Below are 17,633 nucleotides of genomic sequence, written 5' to 3'. Positions count from 1 at the left end.
GCTGAAATAGCCATGGTCATTCCTGGAAAAGATGTGGCCTTGGTGTCTCTCTAAAATCTCAACACATGGCTCTGTGTCTGTTGTACCTTCACACATGTGTAAGTCACCCATGTTGTTGGCACTGATGCACCCCCACACCACAGATGCTGGTTTTTGTTAATAACAATCTTGATGGTTTTTCTCATCTTCGGAACCCGACGTTTCCTGATAAAAAACTGAAACATGGACTCGTCTGACCACAGAACGTTTCACTGTCTGTGGGTACATCTGAGTTGAACTTGATCTGAGTATCTCTTCCTGTCACTGTCTATGAGCTATTACCAGTTTCCACCGCATATTACAACTATTTAAATATGCCAGTGACACATTTTTCAAAAGCACTTTTCCTTTCTTACAAGTTTCCATTGATTTCATTTCATTTCAGGTGAAAATCAACTCATAATGTACTCAGGGCAGTTTAAAGCACTGTGTTCAGCTATTTCTTTTTTTGTGGTGCATTCATATGCTGGAGTGAAGATCTGAAACAGAGCTCTGCCATTCAACTGTCATCTAGCAGCCAAACATCACAGTTCTATGTTAAAAGCTACAGTGGCTGTCAGTTGCCATTGAGCAGCACTTTACTGTTGTTTGTTATATGCTTGTAGAAGCTTCTTTGGTCTCCCCATTTCTAAAAATGCACTGGTTGTCTGATTTCTTTTGCTGTATTTGCTGATGTGTTTTGGAAGAAGGTGGGAAGGGTAGTGACCAGGACAGAGGTACCACAGACCAACAAGGAGTCCGATGCAGTAGGCACAGCTACCGGCCGCAATGCCTTGAATTTCAGGAGGCATTTAGATAATACATAAAGTATGTTATTCTTTATCAGTATGTACTGAAGGAAATATGGTAGAACCCGCATGTAACCAAAAGCCCCTGTGTTCACTTTAATCCTGGTCTGTTTTACATGTTTTAAATGGACTAAAAGAAGCCATCAGTACCAAAAGGTCCTGTTCATGTGAACAAGTATAGTTCCTTTAGTTTGCCCTGTAACAAAATACTGATGGCATTCATGAAACAACACTGTAGATAGTTTCAACAAAGACAGAAGACTGTCACTTTCACCCAGGTAGGATTTATTGCAGGGCTCTTGGATTAGATTGCATTGGGGCAGCTAGATGCTGTACACCTGATAATCTGGAAACTCAGTGTTTGTTCAAGAGGTTATGCCAAGATAGCTTCTATTAAGAGAGAACTAGTAACTGCGATCCATCATGACATTTCGGTACTGCTGTGTGTGCATGGTTTAGTCTTTTCACTCTGTGTGTGCCCTGTGGTGTTTTTGTCAGCTGATATGGTGGCTCTCATCAATTTTTACAACATTGACCTTTCATTTTTATTTGACTTTGAGTGCCAGGAGAGAGGTAAGCAGGATCCAAAAACAGAATCAGGAGGTCTGGACAATAAATGAAGTTTTTTTATTTGGTTACTTCAGGCTTTATTCTGAATTCACCCTAATCAATACCACATGAGACAGTTCACTACACTTATCTTTTCTCTCTATCCCCCCCTTTTCTTGCAGACTGCATCATTTTACCTTAGAGCTTTATGACACTTTAGATTGAATTGAATGTATATTAATACAAATTAAACCACTTTCTGTGATTTGCCAATTATGGTTTTAGCATAATTATTGAAAAGTACAATAGCTGTCCAACCACACTTTGTGTGAAGTGTTAAGTGCCACTGCTGTCAATTGCAAGACAAATACAGCAGCTTTTAATAATTAACTTCTTCAGAATCAGCAGCAATAGCTGGAACAAAGCTTTAGACAAATCAAGGTAGAGTGTCATTCATCAAATCTGTCCAACATTGTCTAGATTTTATTCTTTCATGTTAAAAATAATTTATGAAACATGCACTGCATCAGTTTTGTAAGCTGTTTCTCCTTCATGACCATCATCATCAACCTTTTATTAACCAGCGAAAAACCAGCTGAGAGCAACTGTTCATTTTCAGTGATGCCCTGACATACAAATAACTAATTAATGATCTGGTAGAGACAGGTTTAACCTGAGAGGTATAGAAGGTAGGATGAACCTGCATGGAGGGTTAATGACTTTCTCAATGGCAAACTATCCCAAGAAGTATGGAGCCAATTTCCCTCTAGTCAGTCTTTAAGGGAATGTGTCTGGAAGAAAGCTGGAGGAAAGTTGGTGCTGAGCTTCTGTGGGTGTCTGCAAGGCAACGGTTTTGGTCTGAAGTGCAAAGAAGGGCTGCATGTGTCTCCTTCCACATCTTGTGGCAACAATGAAGGTGTAGCTGTACAGAAGGCACAGCGATTTCTATCTCATTGGTGGGAAACAATGGGGGTTGGTATCTCAAAGAGGCTTTGACCAGAAATAGTCCAGTGGCAGAACTAGTGAGGGAGCTGTGGGTGTATTCGACCCAGGGAAGATGGTTACTCCATGTTGTTGGGTTGGTGGCCATAACATCGTAGCGCAACCTCTAGTTCTTGGTTGAGTCTTTCAGCTTTTCTGTTAATCTCAGGATAGAAACTGGAGGACAGACTGACAGTAGCACCAAGAGCTGTACAAAATGCTCTCCAAACCCAAGAGATGAATTGAGGCCCTCAATAAGACACAGTGTCTAGTGGAATGCCATGAAGTCAAAAAACATGGCGTATCATGAGGTCATTGGTTTCTCGAGCTGACAGGTGTGGCAGAATGGTTTGAAAGGACGGCTGGCCTGGATCTGAGCCTGCTGAGTCCATTGTGGCCAGTCTGTTCTGTTAAGACTAATCCGTCTTTCAATAATGTGGATTCTGGACTCAGACACTAAGTAACATTCAAGTCTTTTATTGTACAAAATGATGTCAGGTGTAACTGTTACAAAGAGAAGAAGCTGGCAACTATCTATAGAGGAGGCAGCAGGCAGTGGAATGGTGTAGCTAGGGATCTTTGGCAGGAACAGTTGGCAGACACTCCTCACGAAGGCAGGCAGATCCACAGAGTCCAGGATGGGAGTTCCTGGGAGCTTATTGGCAGCCAAGCTGATAACACAAGAGGGCAGAGAGTCTGACGAGGGATATAACTATTGACAGCTCGAGCAAAGAATGAATGAGTGTCAATAGGACCCAGAGTCAGAGTCATTTAGCTCAGGCAGAATATCAGGCACCTAGCGAGACAGGAGTAGTAAACTGTAGTAAACTAGTAGGAACAGGACATGGGCGAACTCACTGGCACCAGAGAGGAGAAGGCTTGGTGCAAGTGGCTGGTCAGAGCTGGGAGATGGAGGAGAATCCACAGAAGTAGTCTTAGACTGGCGAGCAGCAGAGGCTGAGTGGGGAAGCAAGGGAGGAGAGTCGATGCAGGACAACTTGCACATGTGGATCTGGAACACAAGAGAAAACAAGTCAAGCAGGGTAAATACTTAATTGTAGCAGGAGATGTTTGGCCATGCATATGTACCACATGAGCAGCGGAACAGACTGGCAAAAGATAGGAAGCAGAGTCTGTGGCTAAATATGGTGAGGCTTGATTGTAGAGTGACAACAGCTGTGCTGATCCAAGTGCCAATCAACCAATCAGCTGAGGATAATAAGGGTTGCCACAGCTAGTAAGCCTGGACAAAAAACACAGGACAAGATGGAGAGAGATAAAGAGAGAGACACATGCATGTTCTCTGGCATTAACACCATCAAAACATTAATAAATATATGTACACGGGTCACACAAAGTCAGTATTAAAAATCCAGTAACACAAGTCACACATTAAAACAAAATATATAAAGAAAATCAATGTAAATAAAATTATATTAAAACACAGTATACACATCACCTGTTACAATCACATTTAAACTGCAAAATATAGTGTAAAAGTATTTCAAATTGAGAATATGAAATGAGAGTAGCCAGTTTAGTTTTCTTCTGCAAATTGTTCTATCTTTCCTATTTTAGCATTGGCAACAAAGAGTTGCAGAACAGTACAATCTTGTGAATGGGTCTGGTACGTTGATGATTTATAACTCAGCAGGTACAGTGTGTAATATATTCAGGCAACTTATTAAGTAGGGCTTTATAGATAAATCACATGCAGTGATGCTCTCTTCTCAGTGGCTAAGATGGCTGACCTACTGTCTGATATAATTCACAATGGCGAGCCCTAAAGGGATCGGCAGTAACAAATCTAATAGCAGCATGATACACCGAGTCAAGCGGTTTCAGGTTTTTGGCAGAGGCATGTATATAAATTAAACTGCCATAGTCTATTACGGATAAAATTGTTGTTTGTACCAACTGACTCCTGTGACACTCAAAACAAAATCTGTTTCTACACAGAAATAAAAGTCTATGCTTAAGTGAAACTGTTAATTTCTCAATATGCAATTTAAAACTCAGCTTGTTGCCTAACAAAAAGCCAAGATGCTTGTAAGCAGAGACTGTGCCAACAACAGCACCACTCAGTGTAGGTATATTTAAATTTAAATTATTAAAATCAGACCGTGAATGCTGAAAAGCCTGATTAGTAGAGGGGGCCACTGTATAAATTACTGTTATCTGCATATAAATGCATAGTATGGCTAATTGAATTGGATCCTAGATCATTAACAAAAATAGTAAATAAATAAAAATTGTTCAGTTCCAGCAAGCATTTAAACAGTGAGGACCCTTATTTGATGTTGGTGAAATGCAATAATAGCAATAATACCAGTGAGACGGGATAAACATTAATTAGTGACCCTCACCAACTACTGTAGTTACTGATGGCATTTCCCTTACTGTGTTAGGTATTTTCTCAGCCATGTGAAGACAGCCTCTAACCGCGGTGAACACAGTTACACTTGCAGATTTGCTGGTTAAGTTTTGTGCAACCAGCAGCAGACTGCTGCACAATAACCACAGAAACCTCAGTGCTCATGCACACATCAGACATGTTGGTATCTACTGTCGTGCTGAGTACTACACATTACAACTACTTCACACAGTTAATTAAAGTTTTCCCAAAGGAATTTTTGTTTTAATCTTATTTTGTCATTGTTTAATTATTTATATAAAACAAAAATATTTTACAAAACTAGAAGACATATTTTAAAAAATGCAATGTGTAAAAAAAAACTAGACCAATTTTTGGCATTAGTTGAATCCACTTGTGTGCATATTAGTGTGTGATTGCAATGATCCACAGAATAATCATCTGTAGTTCAACGCATATGAGTAAATACAAAAAAGTTAAATACTTAGTGAATGTTAGTGCTCCTCTGTGGCCTTCCTGTCACAACCTTATGAGAAATTTATAGTCAACCTAACTTGACATGTGGGAGGAAGCTGGAGTATCATCTCCCCACAGAAAGGCGCCAGCCCAGATTTGGAACCTGGAACCAAGTTGCTGGGAGGCAACAGTGCTGACCACTGCACCACTATGTCACCCCTTAAAGAAGTCTCATCATCTACATTCTAAAGCTTTGTATTTAATAGACAACAGTAAGTTTCTTCCCAAACTGTCAGTTCTTCATGGGGAAGAGTTCTGTGTTTAAAGGGGATGAAAAGAGTGAATGTGCTTGTCACTGCCTCTAACACACCCACCTATAATGTGTGATAATCTATTCTTTATGATGTCACTCTGTGTCCCAGTGTGCCCCAGTTGCACCAGGCAAGCCTGGCCATCATATTATTGTTTCATTTGGCACACGTCCAGCACATTGGACTACACACTGTGCCCCACCATGGGGTTTGTTTGCAATATTTATTTCTTCATATATGATGTAAACTGTGTTGATGATTCATTTTCTGTAAACCAGTTAAATGATTGTTTCAATAGTGCATCACTGTTGATGAACACAGAAAAGGCAATGAAGTGATAGAGATTATACAGTCATACAATGGTTCACAGTTTAGAGCTGTTATAACCTTCACAGTGCAAAATGGTTGAGTCTGTTATTTAGTTTTTTATTTAAAAAGGCTTTCAGCATCTGTACAGGCCATTCTAAGGGAAGACAGACCAACCAACCTCCACAGTAATGACAGTTATATAGTATATTAGGAACTTTCTTTTGACATTTTCTAAAACTGCAGCTTTTAGAGACTTACTGTACTGTAGATTTTCAAAATACCACAATAAAAGCAGCTTGTACAGTATTTGCACACTCACTCTCCTGTTGAAAAGCAGCTGTTACCCAACCTCTTCTTTGCTGGATTCTTTGCTACATGTAGCTGTACGTGTCAGGCTTATTCTGTGGTGCCATCCCACTGCACTCCCCCCAACAGGCCTGATGGTGATAGGTGCCACCCTCTTCCTTTGATGAAGGGGAGACATGACCATGCATATTCATGTCTGTATAGTAAAATCAGGCTGCTGGTGCACTCCTGGTCCACACTGTGAAGGAGGAGTAGCCTCATTCTGTACAAGAGCCTGACATGTCCTAGACAATGTGGCTCCCAGGTTGGGTGCTGGACCTTAATCAAAAGATGCTATAGTTGTAAGCAGAATTCACTTTCCGTAAGATGTGTCAGATAGTCTCCATTTATAGACAAAATGTCCAACTGTGGACTGACAAATACCCAAAGTCTTTGAGATGACTCTATGACCCTTTCCAGCTACGTACATGCAAATCAACATCTCTTGATCATAGGTCTTCTGAGATCTCTTTTTTAATTTAATCAAATCTGACTTTCACATTCCAGCTTTTCTCTGAAGTTCATTGGCCTTCATTTATGTTCTGTGGATTTAGCCAATAAAGCATTAAAAGGAAAAGGTACAATATATCAGTTTTAAACTAAAAAGACTAATAAAGGCTGATAAATAGTTAATTACTTTCAGTAAACACATCCAGTAATCAATGACCCTCGGTGCTCTAAGAATGGACTGCATTTATTGGTTTCCTTTTTGCAGGCCAGACAATCAGGAGTCTGGAGACTTGTAAAGCAGCTACAACATACAGTATATATACAGAGAACAGTGATATTATCTCACACATAGTTATCCTCAGCACTTCACACTCAGTGTTTCTGTTCGCTCAATGCTGCAGCTCCAGGACTGCATTCGTAACTACAGTGCATACAATTCTATAAAACATATATTTACTTACCTAGTGACAGAAACCTAATGACAGAAAAAATAATCAATTCATTAGAAATTCATCAACAACAACTTTGATAAGTAAGTCATCCAAATATTCAGTCCAGTGTCTCAAACCTTAAATACATTTATATCATTGGAAATGGAATCGCTTTGGATTTTGGATGATTCTTTGGAGAGTTGAAGACAGTTGAAGACATCACCTTGGGGCCTGGAATTTTCTTTCACTATTTTTGGACATTATATTCACTAAACAACAATACTAATTACTCACAAATAACTATAAAGATAGTTTCTGTATCAATATTATATTCATTACTTGTAGCTTTTTATATGGAGAATCCTTTGATTTAGCTGTTTTCTGACACCAGTTGTTAATCGGTTTTGTGGGAATGCAAGGTGCTATACCCTGACTAGGTACTCCTGCCAGTATTCACAGTAAATTAATAGAAATATGAAAGCAATGCTGCCTTCCAGACACTCTCTCCAAAACAAATATTTCCACTAATGGTCATCTGGAATCTAAAATCACTCAGCAGCAGAGAGATGATACATCTCCTTCATGAGTGATAAAGATTGTGTTACTTCATAACTTAGGCTTAGATTTACAGTAGATGTGAGTCTTTGCTTTTATTACCTCAGATCCACAGTAGATATAGCAGGTGTTTGTTTCCTTTGGCCACGAATTTCAGTCTTAATAGGTGACATGTATGAACACTTCTGTTGTTACAGTCACTGTAGCTAAACTGGGCTTGTCAACATGAAAAGGAAACAAGAAGTTTTGCAGTCCTTTTAATGATCATATTTACATTCTTTGCTAAAGTACTTCTGTTAGTTCCTGTACAGGGTTCACATATTAATCCTGCAATAACGTCAGTTATCAGCTGGGAATGTAACAACTAACACTTCATACCCATTTACATTGATATGGTCAACTTGTTACCACACAGTTGATCATCAGATCAACACAACAGATCAATCAGTGTCAGAGCTGCATCCAGGTGCAGACTGGTCTGTCTCTACAAACGTTTGTACATGCAAAGGCTGGTCTACTTTTTTTTCCTCAAGCCCCTCATACATTATATACACAGTCAATGAACAGGCCATTTTAGCTGCAGCAGCACATCTGGTGCAACCTGTACCGCAGTGAGGGCTGTTGCCATCACAACTACAGAGTATCTGGCACTCAGGCAGCTTGGTCATAGCAAATGAAACATGGAGAGAAAGAGAAACCCCGCAGATGGCCGTGCAGAAAAGGAGGGCCAGAAAAAGCAAAATGATCTGCTGGCTGCTGCTGAAAAATGTGTGCAAACAATTTATTAGAGCTGACTGTGTAAATATATAGTATAGTCTCAACATGATTTGCTGTTTCTAATTCAATTCTATGTTGAAACACTTGAAATTTTGTAATATTTTAAATATTTCTAATAATCAAAATAGACTCTTAAGTCATATTAGGTGTCAGGTGAAGATTTCATTAATCAGCTGTTTGCTGCTGATCAGGCCATGTACATACAGTCCGACAGAGGGCTGCCACAGATTCTCAGCATTACTACAAATGGCCCCTTTCATACTGTTTATCATCAGGTACACTGGTATTATAAAAAGATTACTTATTGATTTTAAATGTAGGTTTCTATTACAACCCCCACAAAATCTAGTTTCTCTGGAATACAGAAGTGTTGTGTAGTCATTGTATATACTTGATTAGGTCCTGAGACTGAGATGGGAGCCCTAAAACAAGCAAACAAAGAAAATGAAATATTGTACAAGCACACAGTAGCTCAGTCTGACAGTCAGGAGCATACTAGGAGGCAGGCTTTAAAAACAGAGAATGATGAGCTTGGGTTTAAAAAACTAAACCAAGTGCAAAATGCCAGGTGCGTACATCAGGGGGACTGGGAGCTTGTAGCATTGTAATACACAAAGCCAAGCAAAGACTTAAAAAATTCAAAACCAAATATGTTCATGGATATAGTAAATACTGTAAAGTATTGTTGATTGTATCTTATATGTTCAGTCAAAGGCTGGAGACTATTACAGTCCACACTGTGTACCAAACAGCAGTACAGTCACAGTAGTTAAAATCAGGGAACGTACACCCTGGCCACTGCTATCTGTGATTGGCTGGTGTGCTGAGTCAGGAAGGGGTGGTAAGTATGGCTCTGATCCCTGGATTCACAGCACAGATTTGGTCTTGATGTCCAACTGGGCTGGACTTGCATTTCAGTAATGACACAGAAAACACAATGTTAAGGACAATCCATGACAAGTGACTGATGAAAATCCAAGTTAGAATTTATTGTAATTCACTCCATGTATTCGGTATGAAGGGGTATTAAACTGAGTTTTTGAAGCGCTTTGGTGTACACAGTGAGGAGAAACACAATGAAAAACACAATATATAAGTACACTGTGGTAGACAGTGCTAGTAGTATTAATGTGAGTGAAGGAGAAAATCAAAAATCATAAATCAGCAGTACCCTCACGCATGTAAAGATATACCTCAATTCATTTAAAAAAGTAAAATGGTACAGAAAGTAAAAATCTATGCAAAACAAATATTAACCATTCATACCATAACCATCCATTTTTTGTTGCAGTCATACGGTATCTTTCCAAAGTGTCACTGAGTTTCCTTGTAATTGCTGCTATACTTTTTCCCAGATAGCACGAATGAGTAGACTGCTGCTAGTCACCCTGTGCTAACAGGAACAACGGTGCTGGCACTGGGATGCACTACAGCTTTAGTTACAGGTGTGCATGTTGCACAGTGTGTCCTGGTGTAAAGAAAGGTGAAGTTGGCATACTGGGCATGCTCTTATTAAAAATAGTTACGTATCACTGTCACTGGAAAAGAGACTGAAGGGAACCGTGAAGCCTGAGGCTTTATTACAAACAATACAAGGTTTATTACATCATTTAAATGAAACAACAAGGAGAGTTACAGTTCTGTTTGTTTTCCAGTGTTGCTCAGGGGGGTTTGAAAGACTGGGTGGTCAACTAATGTTTGCAGCGGTGTTTCTGTGAACAAACAAAATAACTGTCACAGCAGTGCAGTGGGACATTAAATATGACAGCTCCATGAAGGAAAGGAGAATGGATTCAACATGAAATAATGTCAGTTACATGCTCTGTCTCTCCATCTGTCCCTGTCTTCGCTAGTTTCATTCCTGGTCGTTAAGCCTCTCCCTCACTGTCTTTGTGTATTAGGCTTCATAGCAGAAACACAGAATATCTTATTACTGGTCCACTGGACATTTGTTACAACACTGTTGTGTTATAATTTGATTTTAATTTAACTTGACAATTTTCAGCTTGTGTACTTAGTGTTTGTCCAGGCACCTGTTGATGTGTGATTTATGAATGAGTCTCTGGCCTGCTGGTTATACTTGCTGATGTAATCACTAAGTTTTAGATCTGTGAATGCTTTTAGTGTTTAACTGTACCTGTCTCAACACCTTGTAGTACTCAGTTCATACAGTATATGCTAAGAAAATACAAAGGAAACATGTTAGCCATATGATATTTCTGTGATCTGTTGTAACGTGGCTAGCTGTAATACTCCACAGTGGAAGAGTACTGTTAATTTGATGGTATTAATGTTTTTGGTAAAATGAAGGTCCTGCTTTATAATTTACCCTCTGTGTCTTTATTTCTGAACCATCACTGAAATGAGCACTTAGTTTCAGAGTTGATTTGAATGGCCCCAGTCCAACTGCTGTGGTTTCCATGGGCTAGAACCACCAGCGAATGCTAGGTTAGTAGTTCATGCTTGAGTCAGGCTGCTGGAGACAATAGGAGGAAAATGAGAGTGGAGCCAGATGCTCTCTGTTACTGCAGGCACACTTTATTTCTCAGTGCTGTGTTCTCAGAGATATTACTCTGGGTGAAAATGAAGTGTGTAGGTAATCTTAATCTTGCAACACTCAAGTATAAAAAAATCAGTTACATATATACTGTACAAAGGTTGGAGTGTAAGCCTGTCTGTGAGTGTGGATTGTTCTTTCTTTTCCGGTTTAGTAGGGTTAATGCATTGTGTATTTAACAGTTCATGTCATGTAACTCCTTAAAATTACAGGAATCTTAATTGGACTTTTTTCAGTATCTACAGTTTCTGTAGGAATATATGTGATGTACTATGCAAAGCATTTGTAAATCATGTCTACTCCATCACAGATAAGATTAGTGTGGCTGACTGCTCTGCAGGTGGGCTGGACGTCACTGTAAGTGGAAACCCTGAATAATTCTCATAATTACAAGTAAGGTATAATAAAACAAATCTGTACTGAAGTCTCATGTTTATAAGAAAAATTACAGATTTATAAAAAAATGAACCACATTAACATGACAAAGTATTGAAGTGGACCAGATGTTTAGAACAGCAAGTGAGAACATTTTAATAGACTACAGTGATACAAGGTGATAAATGAAAAGAAAAACCAAACATAAAGTGTCTCAGTAAGATGCTGGGCCACCACGTGCCACCAGAACAGCTTCAGTGCATCTTGGCATTGACTCTCTATGTCTGTGAGATGAACACCGTTCCTCCAACAGATGTTCCCTCATGTGATGTTCTGATGGTGGTGATGGAGACGCTGTCTAACACGTCGCTCCAAACTCTCCCATAGCTGTTCAACTGGGCTGAGACCTGGTGACTGTGAAGGCCACAGCATCTGGTTCACATTATGTTCATCCTCATCAAACCATTCAGTGACCCCTTGTGTCCTGTGGATGGGGGCACTGTCATCCTGAAGAGGCCACTCCCATCAGGATAGAAATGTTTCATTATAGGTTAGCACTCAGAACAACTTGTATTGATTTGCAGTGACCCTGCTCTCTAAGGAGACACACCATGCCAGCAAAATGCTCCCCACAGCATAGGCACTGTAGGGGTCAAGCATTCAGGTTTTTCTTGTAATTTGCCACCATTCTGTGTACTGAAATGCAGATTCCAGTGACCATACACTCTGAGCTACACAGCCTCCGCCCTTCAAATCATTTCTTTTGTCTCTGTGCAGGTGTCACTCTATGACTGTATGAGGTCATAGCCGATCAACAGCAGTGTTGGGATCAGAGGAGAGTATACCAACATTCACACAATGGAACTTAGATTCAGACGACTGTCCCCTCTCACCAGCGGAGTTCTTCATTTCCTGCTGCTGTCCAGACTGGTGCTGCCTTCTCACACAGAGAGTAAGTTCTAATATTATACACACAGCTTGGTGCTCTGTTCAAATGTTCACAGTTTTACACACAGGTTATCCATTAGCTGCCACGGAATCTGCAGGAGCAGCTTTTAAGTGAAACTTTGTCATGTGATTGAAACAAGGCATTGCTGTTTCATTTACAACCCCAAATCAGAAAAAGTTTGGACAGTATGCAAAATCAAAATTAAAACTGAAAATAGTGATGTGTAAATCATCTGTGTCCTGTATCACATTAAAAACAACACAGCAGCACGTTATGTGCTGTGGCACCTCATCAACTTCATTCTTTGCTCAAAATAAACACTCACTTCAATTCTGATGATGAAACAAATTCCAAAAAAAGTTGGAATGGCTGCATTTCAGGCAGTAATGAGGTAAAACAATGAAATGATGATTCCATGTAAACCAGGTGATGTCAACAGGTGACTACATCATGATTTGATACAAAAGTGGCATCCAGGAAAGGCCGAGCCCTTTAGGAGCAAAGATGGGCCGAGGACCGCCAGTTTGCCAACATATGTGTGAGAAAATTATAGAAATATTTAAAATGTTTCTCAAACAAACATAGGGAGCAATTTGGATCTGTCACCCTCTATGGTGCAGAACATCATTAAAAGATTCAAGGAATCTGGAGGGATTTCAGTGTGTAAAGGGCGCCAGTCTAAGCTGGATGACCAAGCTCTCCGATTCCTCAGACATCACTGCATCAAGACTCATCTCTCTTCTATAAGTGATATAACCACATGGGCTCAGGAATAAATCCAATGTTACATATTGGATTAATGATCACATTAAATGGTGGGAGTTTATTTACTTTACCTTTTTGTCAGCTAGGATGCTTTAAAATCATGCTCAAGCTGTAGTAACACTCCACACACTGTTCCCATGGTACTTTATTAGACTTTGTCAAAAGTATAATTTAATATTTTCATATCTGTCTATTCAGAAAGGCAAATGACTTAGACATTACATATAGTATAGGCCTACAGCTAGTTAGTTAATCAAGTCTGGACTGGGGAAGACAAAAGGTGAAATGCGATACCACAGTCAGTGATGCCTTGCAGTTAGAGAAATATTATAGAGCAATTTTAGAAAACAGTGTTTTGTACAGCGACATCATCAGATATACTGTACATATATAAAGATGCTACTGTGACTGTACTGTTTTTATCAGTTATAACCCTGACCTACCCCTCTGCAGTGTGCTACATGCTTCTTGTAATGGGCTCAAACACCTGCAAACCTGACTGTGAAAAACACAGAGGTCTGCCGACTCCATGCAGCTCCTTGTTGATGATGGTCTAATTGGTCTGTGGGAATCCTGAACCAATCACTTCCTTTTCCACCTCCTTCCAAAACCAACATAAAACCCAGAACACCTGCGGTACAGATGCCTACATACAGAAATGGCAAAATAAAGCTTTGTCAAAGAATCACCGTTTGGCTTTTCCTGCTGTATGCAGGGCCTTAGCACCCACTACAGTGTCAGAGAGCAACAACCCCCATGCACACAAGAGTATGGCTCATGCAAGTCTGTACAGTACACACAAATTGTTATGGACAATGCACACACAACTGCAGAGGAGATTGTGTGGGGGTGGCTGCATGTAGCACACTGGAGCCCTTACTTGATTCTTCACACATACTGCTGCTTCTTCTTTGTACAACTGAGTGCAACACCATGAAAGTTGGACTATCTCAAAGTGCACACTGTCATCCCCATTGGAGCAATTACTTTCTCACCCCCCTCTATATGACACGATGCTTTTTGCTCCACTTTCAGGTATGGCCAGTCAGAACAGCTTTAAACACATTTGCCTGTAGATGTATTTCAATTGACACATTGTTCAGCTGCATTCTTTGAAACATGCTGAAACCTTCATCCCTCTGTTTTGCAATCGCAATATGTTTTGATAGCAAGAGGTGCTTGTTAGACACTTAACATGTTCAAGCAGCAAGCAAATTCAACATGGAGTACTATCTAGTGTTTAGGGACAAAAAGAGCTAATCAGGAAGCGCTGCAGTACATGTTCAGTTTAAGTCCAAAAAAATCCAGTGAAATGAAAGAGAGACCTAGACAATGTCAGACAAGAAGGAAACATTTTATCACCTTTTTTTGCATATATGTAACTGTTTGCCGATACAGGATTACATTTTACTGTGTTCAAGCTGTATGCCCCAGAGAGAAGTAATCTCCCAAATGTACAGTTATATTGATGGTAATGAAATGTACTGTAGGTTTATAAAATATGAGCTCAGATGTGTGGGATGATACAGAAAGTATAATCTGGTATATATGACAATGCTTTCACAAGCCAGTTTGTTGTTGTTGTTACGGCAAGCCGTACACCAACAGAGTGACAGGACTCAAACCCAGGTCAGAGAAAACTTATTTATTTCACAGAGTATTAAAAACGAAAGGCGGTGGCGAGGGCCAGGCACGGAGAAGCGAGAAGGATCTCTGGGCAGCTGTAGCAACTGAACCACTGGAAGGACAACCTGAGGTCGGCGGAGAGAATTCGCACTGTGTGGGAGAGAGGGAGGATTACAGGCAGACGAGGGGGAGAAGTCTAGAACATCATACTGGGAACCTGCGTAGTGAAGACTGTTGGTCCAGAGCAGGATGGCCGGGCTGACTGGGGAGGCAATCGCAGGAGACCGGAGCAGATGAATAGTGCGGGAGGTCTCAGCAGATGGCAGAGCAGGTCGGTAGTGGTTGAGGAGAACGTGGCAGTGTAGATTCTGGTGCTGAGGGGTGCAGAGTGGGGTTAATGCCAGTGCTATGCCAGCCCGGGCCAGTAACTCAAATAAAGATAATCCACAGTAACCAGTGCTGGGAAAACACTCTTCCGTTAAGTCAGTTCAGAAACAAATCATGCCTCCGCTAAAGCAGTTCAAAAACAAAAACAGTACTCTGTTAAAGCAGTCTAGAAACGAAAACAGTCCTCTGTTAAAGCAATGCAGAAACAAAAACATACCTCTGCTAAAGCAGTTCTGACACAAAACACAATCCTCAGTTAAGGCAATTCAGAAACAAAAACAGTGCATATGGCATGCAGATACTTATCGGAGAGACGCGGTTCAGGTAGGGACAGAGACGAGGTTCAGGTAGGGACAGAGACGAGGATCCAGGATGTGTCACAAGCACGATCGCCGGTCGAAAGATGAGAGATCATCTGGCGACGAGGACACACCAGCGCCATGCTTAAGTATGGTTCTGATAATTGAGCGCAGGTGTGCCTCGCCGCCGGGAGCGTGCTCCTACGTGAGCAGGAGTGGAGTCGCCAGCAGCCCCGGTGTCTGCCGTCGAGGTGCTGGGGATGGCCCGATCCGTGGAAGTAACAGTTGTTGTATTTGTGTGTTATGCACTGTACTGTAAAAACAAGCAGCAGGTGAGTGAGATTTGGGAGCACTGTGCTGATGCATGCTGGGATATCGCTTGTCAGTATGTAGGTCAGGTAGTGGGCAGGATGATGCCTCTAAGCCTCAGAGGTGGAGGAGGAGGTTCTCGAAGGGCAATATTTCTGATCAACAGGTTTATTATCAGGGCTTGTTGTTTTATGAAGGCAATGAACATTGTGTAACTTCCCTCTATAATTTATTAGGTAGAAATTCATCAGGGGGCCTGTGTCAGCGATTACCTTCCAGTATGTGCACTCTGCACTCTGGAGAAAACAAGACTCATTAATATCTCACTTAGAGTTGAGATTTTATTCTTATAGAAACTGAATTAAAATCTTTGAATCAGTTGGGTCAAACACTGTGGTTTTATTTTTGAGTTACAGAATTCATAGACATGCTGTTGTCACATATCACTCCAGTGTCCACTGAGAGTTAAAGTCTATGAAAATACCAATAAATGATTTCTTTCATACATTTATTTAACCTTTATTTAACTAGGGTAAAAATTCCACTGACACTGGCAACCTGTCTTTCAAAGGAGCACTAGCAAGACAGCAGCTTTACAAGTTAAACAGAGAAAACTGCATAACACACATACACACACATATTTTCTAACACGAGAAAATAATATACAAAATTTTCAATATGTGACAAAAAAGGTTACTTCAAAAGTTATCAGTATCATGAAGCCAATATGTGCTAAAAGCAAGAGGAAGTACAACCACTGACTATACAGTGGGGGTGCAACAGTGGTGCGGTGGGTAGAGCCAGCCGGAAAGTTGAAGGTTCAAATCTCAGTACCTGCAGTCCACGTGTTGAAGTGTCCTTGGACACTGACCTCCCCAAGTAGCCCGTGATGGCGGTGCCTATGCTTGCAGCGGCCTGGGGCCCCTTGGCTCCAAACAAAATTTTGTTGTATGTGTCACAATAAAATAAAGCTTCTTCTTCAATAGTCTGGATGTCAAAGTTTGTTAATTTGCTTTTGCAAATGGTTCCAGTGACTCAGCAGAAAGCATGAAAGCTCTCATTCCTGTCTCTGTCCAAACACTATGACACTTGTATAATCCTTTGTATTACTTAGTCTTACCCCATAATCATCAAATTTCAAGTCATAGTTGTCTCTACATTGATGGTTATATTGCAAACAGAAGCTGCTAGCAGCTAAGCAGCATGATGTAAAAATATATACTGTATATACATATTTGAGCAAAGTTAATTCCTTACCACAGAGCCTGCAGTTCAACAAAATGACTTTAACTCAGGGTCCACTTTCTAACTTTTTGTAAAGTTGTGTTCTCTTCAACAATTTTTACATGCTGCATTTCAAGTGAATGACACCAGGGCAAATGAATAATTAAAATTTACATCACCCTAAACATCACTGGGTCCATGCTGGATTAAAAATACTAACACCATTTTTAAAAAAATGTACACATTTTTGACAGAATTAAAGCTCACAATGTCTAATCAAGATTATATTATTTTTATATATTATACATATCACTGACACTCTCTTCTATCCATTCCTATACTGTGAAAGTCTAGTGGACACACAGGCAAAGAACTCAGTGTCAGTTATTTGTTGCTAAAACCGGTCCTTGAACATGTATAGCCAACCTAAAATAACACCATACAACATGTCTAACACTTGTACTGTAATAACTACACAATATGCTTGCAAATAAATGAAGTGAAAACCAAAAGGACCAGGATTCCCATAGTTAAATAATTACTTCTGATTTGACTTAGGTAATGATGGCACAAACATTCATAGTATTCTGATGTGGATGTTTGTGTGATTGAACAGCAGGCAGCTTCATGTAGTTTTCATTGCTTTAATAGATATTTTATTTTGATATTATGTTTCTGCCTGTATACATTTCATCAAGTAACACAGTCCCATCATTTGTTGATTCACTTCAAGGATCAGTGATTAGCTCTTGATTTGATACAACGATTCTTCCTGCT

The 17,633-nt window shown here is 40.2% G+C and overlaps 1 protein-coding gene and 1 long non-coding RNA gene across 11 annotated transcripts in view; one reads left to right on the top strand and one right to left on the bottom strand.

The window, feature by feature from the left end:
• Positions 1-17,633, top strand: part of ptprfa (protein tyrosine phosphatase receptor type Fa) — a 562,000-nt gene that overhangs the window by 148,638 nt on the left and 395,729 nt on the right. For all 10 annotated transcript variants that reach the window (XM_020620922.1, XM_020620921.1, XM_020620919.1 and 7 more), the window contains exon 2: positions 12,075-12,249. In XM_020620922.1, the coding sequence (XP_020476578.1) occupies positions 12,156-12,249 (94 nt within the window). In that variant the 5' untranslated portion in view covers positions 12,075-12,155. The remainder of the gene's footprint in view (positions 1-12,074; positions 12,250-17,633) is intronic.
• On the bottom strand, positions 2,814-3,556 carry LOC109972211 (uncharacterized). Its single transcript, XR_002276657.1, has 3 exons — positions 3,447-3,556; positions 3,216-3,369; positions 2,814-3,028 (listed from the first exon to the last, which is right to left on the bottom strand). It is a non-coding gene; the product is annotated as an uncharacterized LOC109972211 (long non-coding RNA).

Source organism: Monopterus albus, unplaced genomic scaffold (genome assembly GCF_001952655.1).
Source record: "Monopterus albus unplaced genomic scaffold, M_albus_1.0 scaffold250.1, whole genome shotgun sequence".
Lineage (NCBI taxonomy): Eukaryota > Metazoa > Chordata > Actinopteri > Synbranchiformes > Synbranchidae > Monopterus > Monopterus albus.
This window is presented reverse-complemented; position numbering and strand designations above follow the sequence as displayed.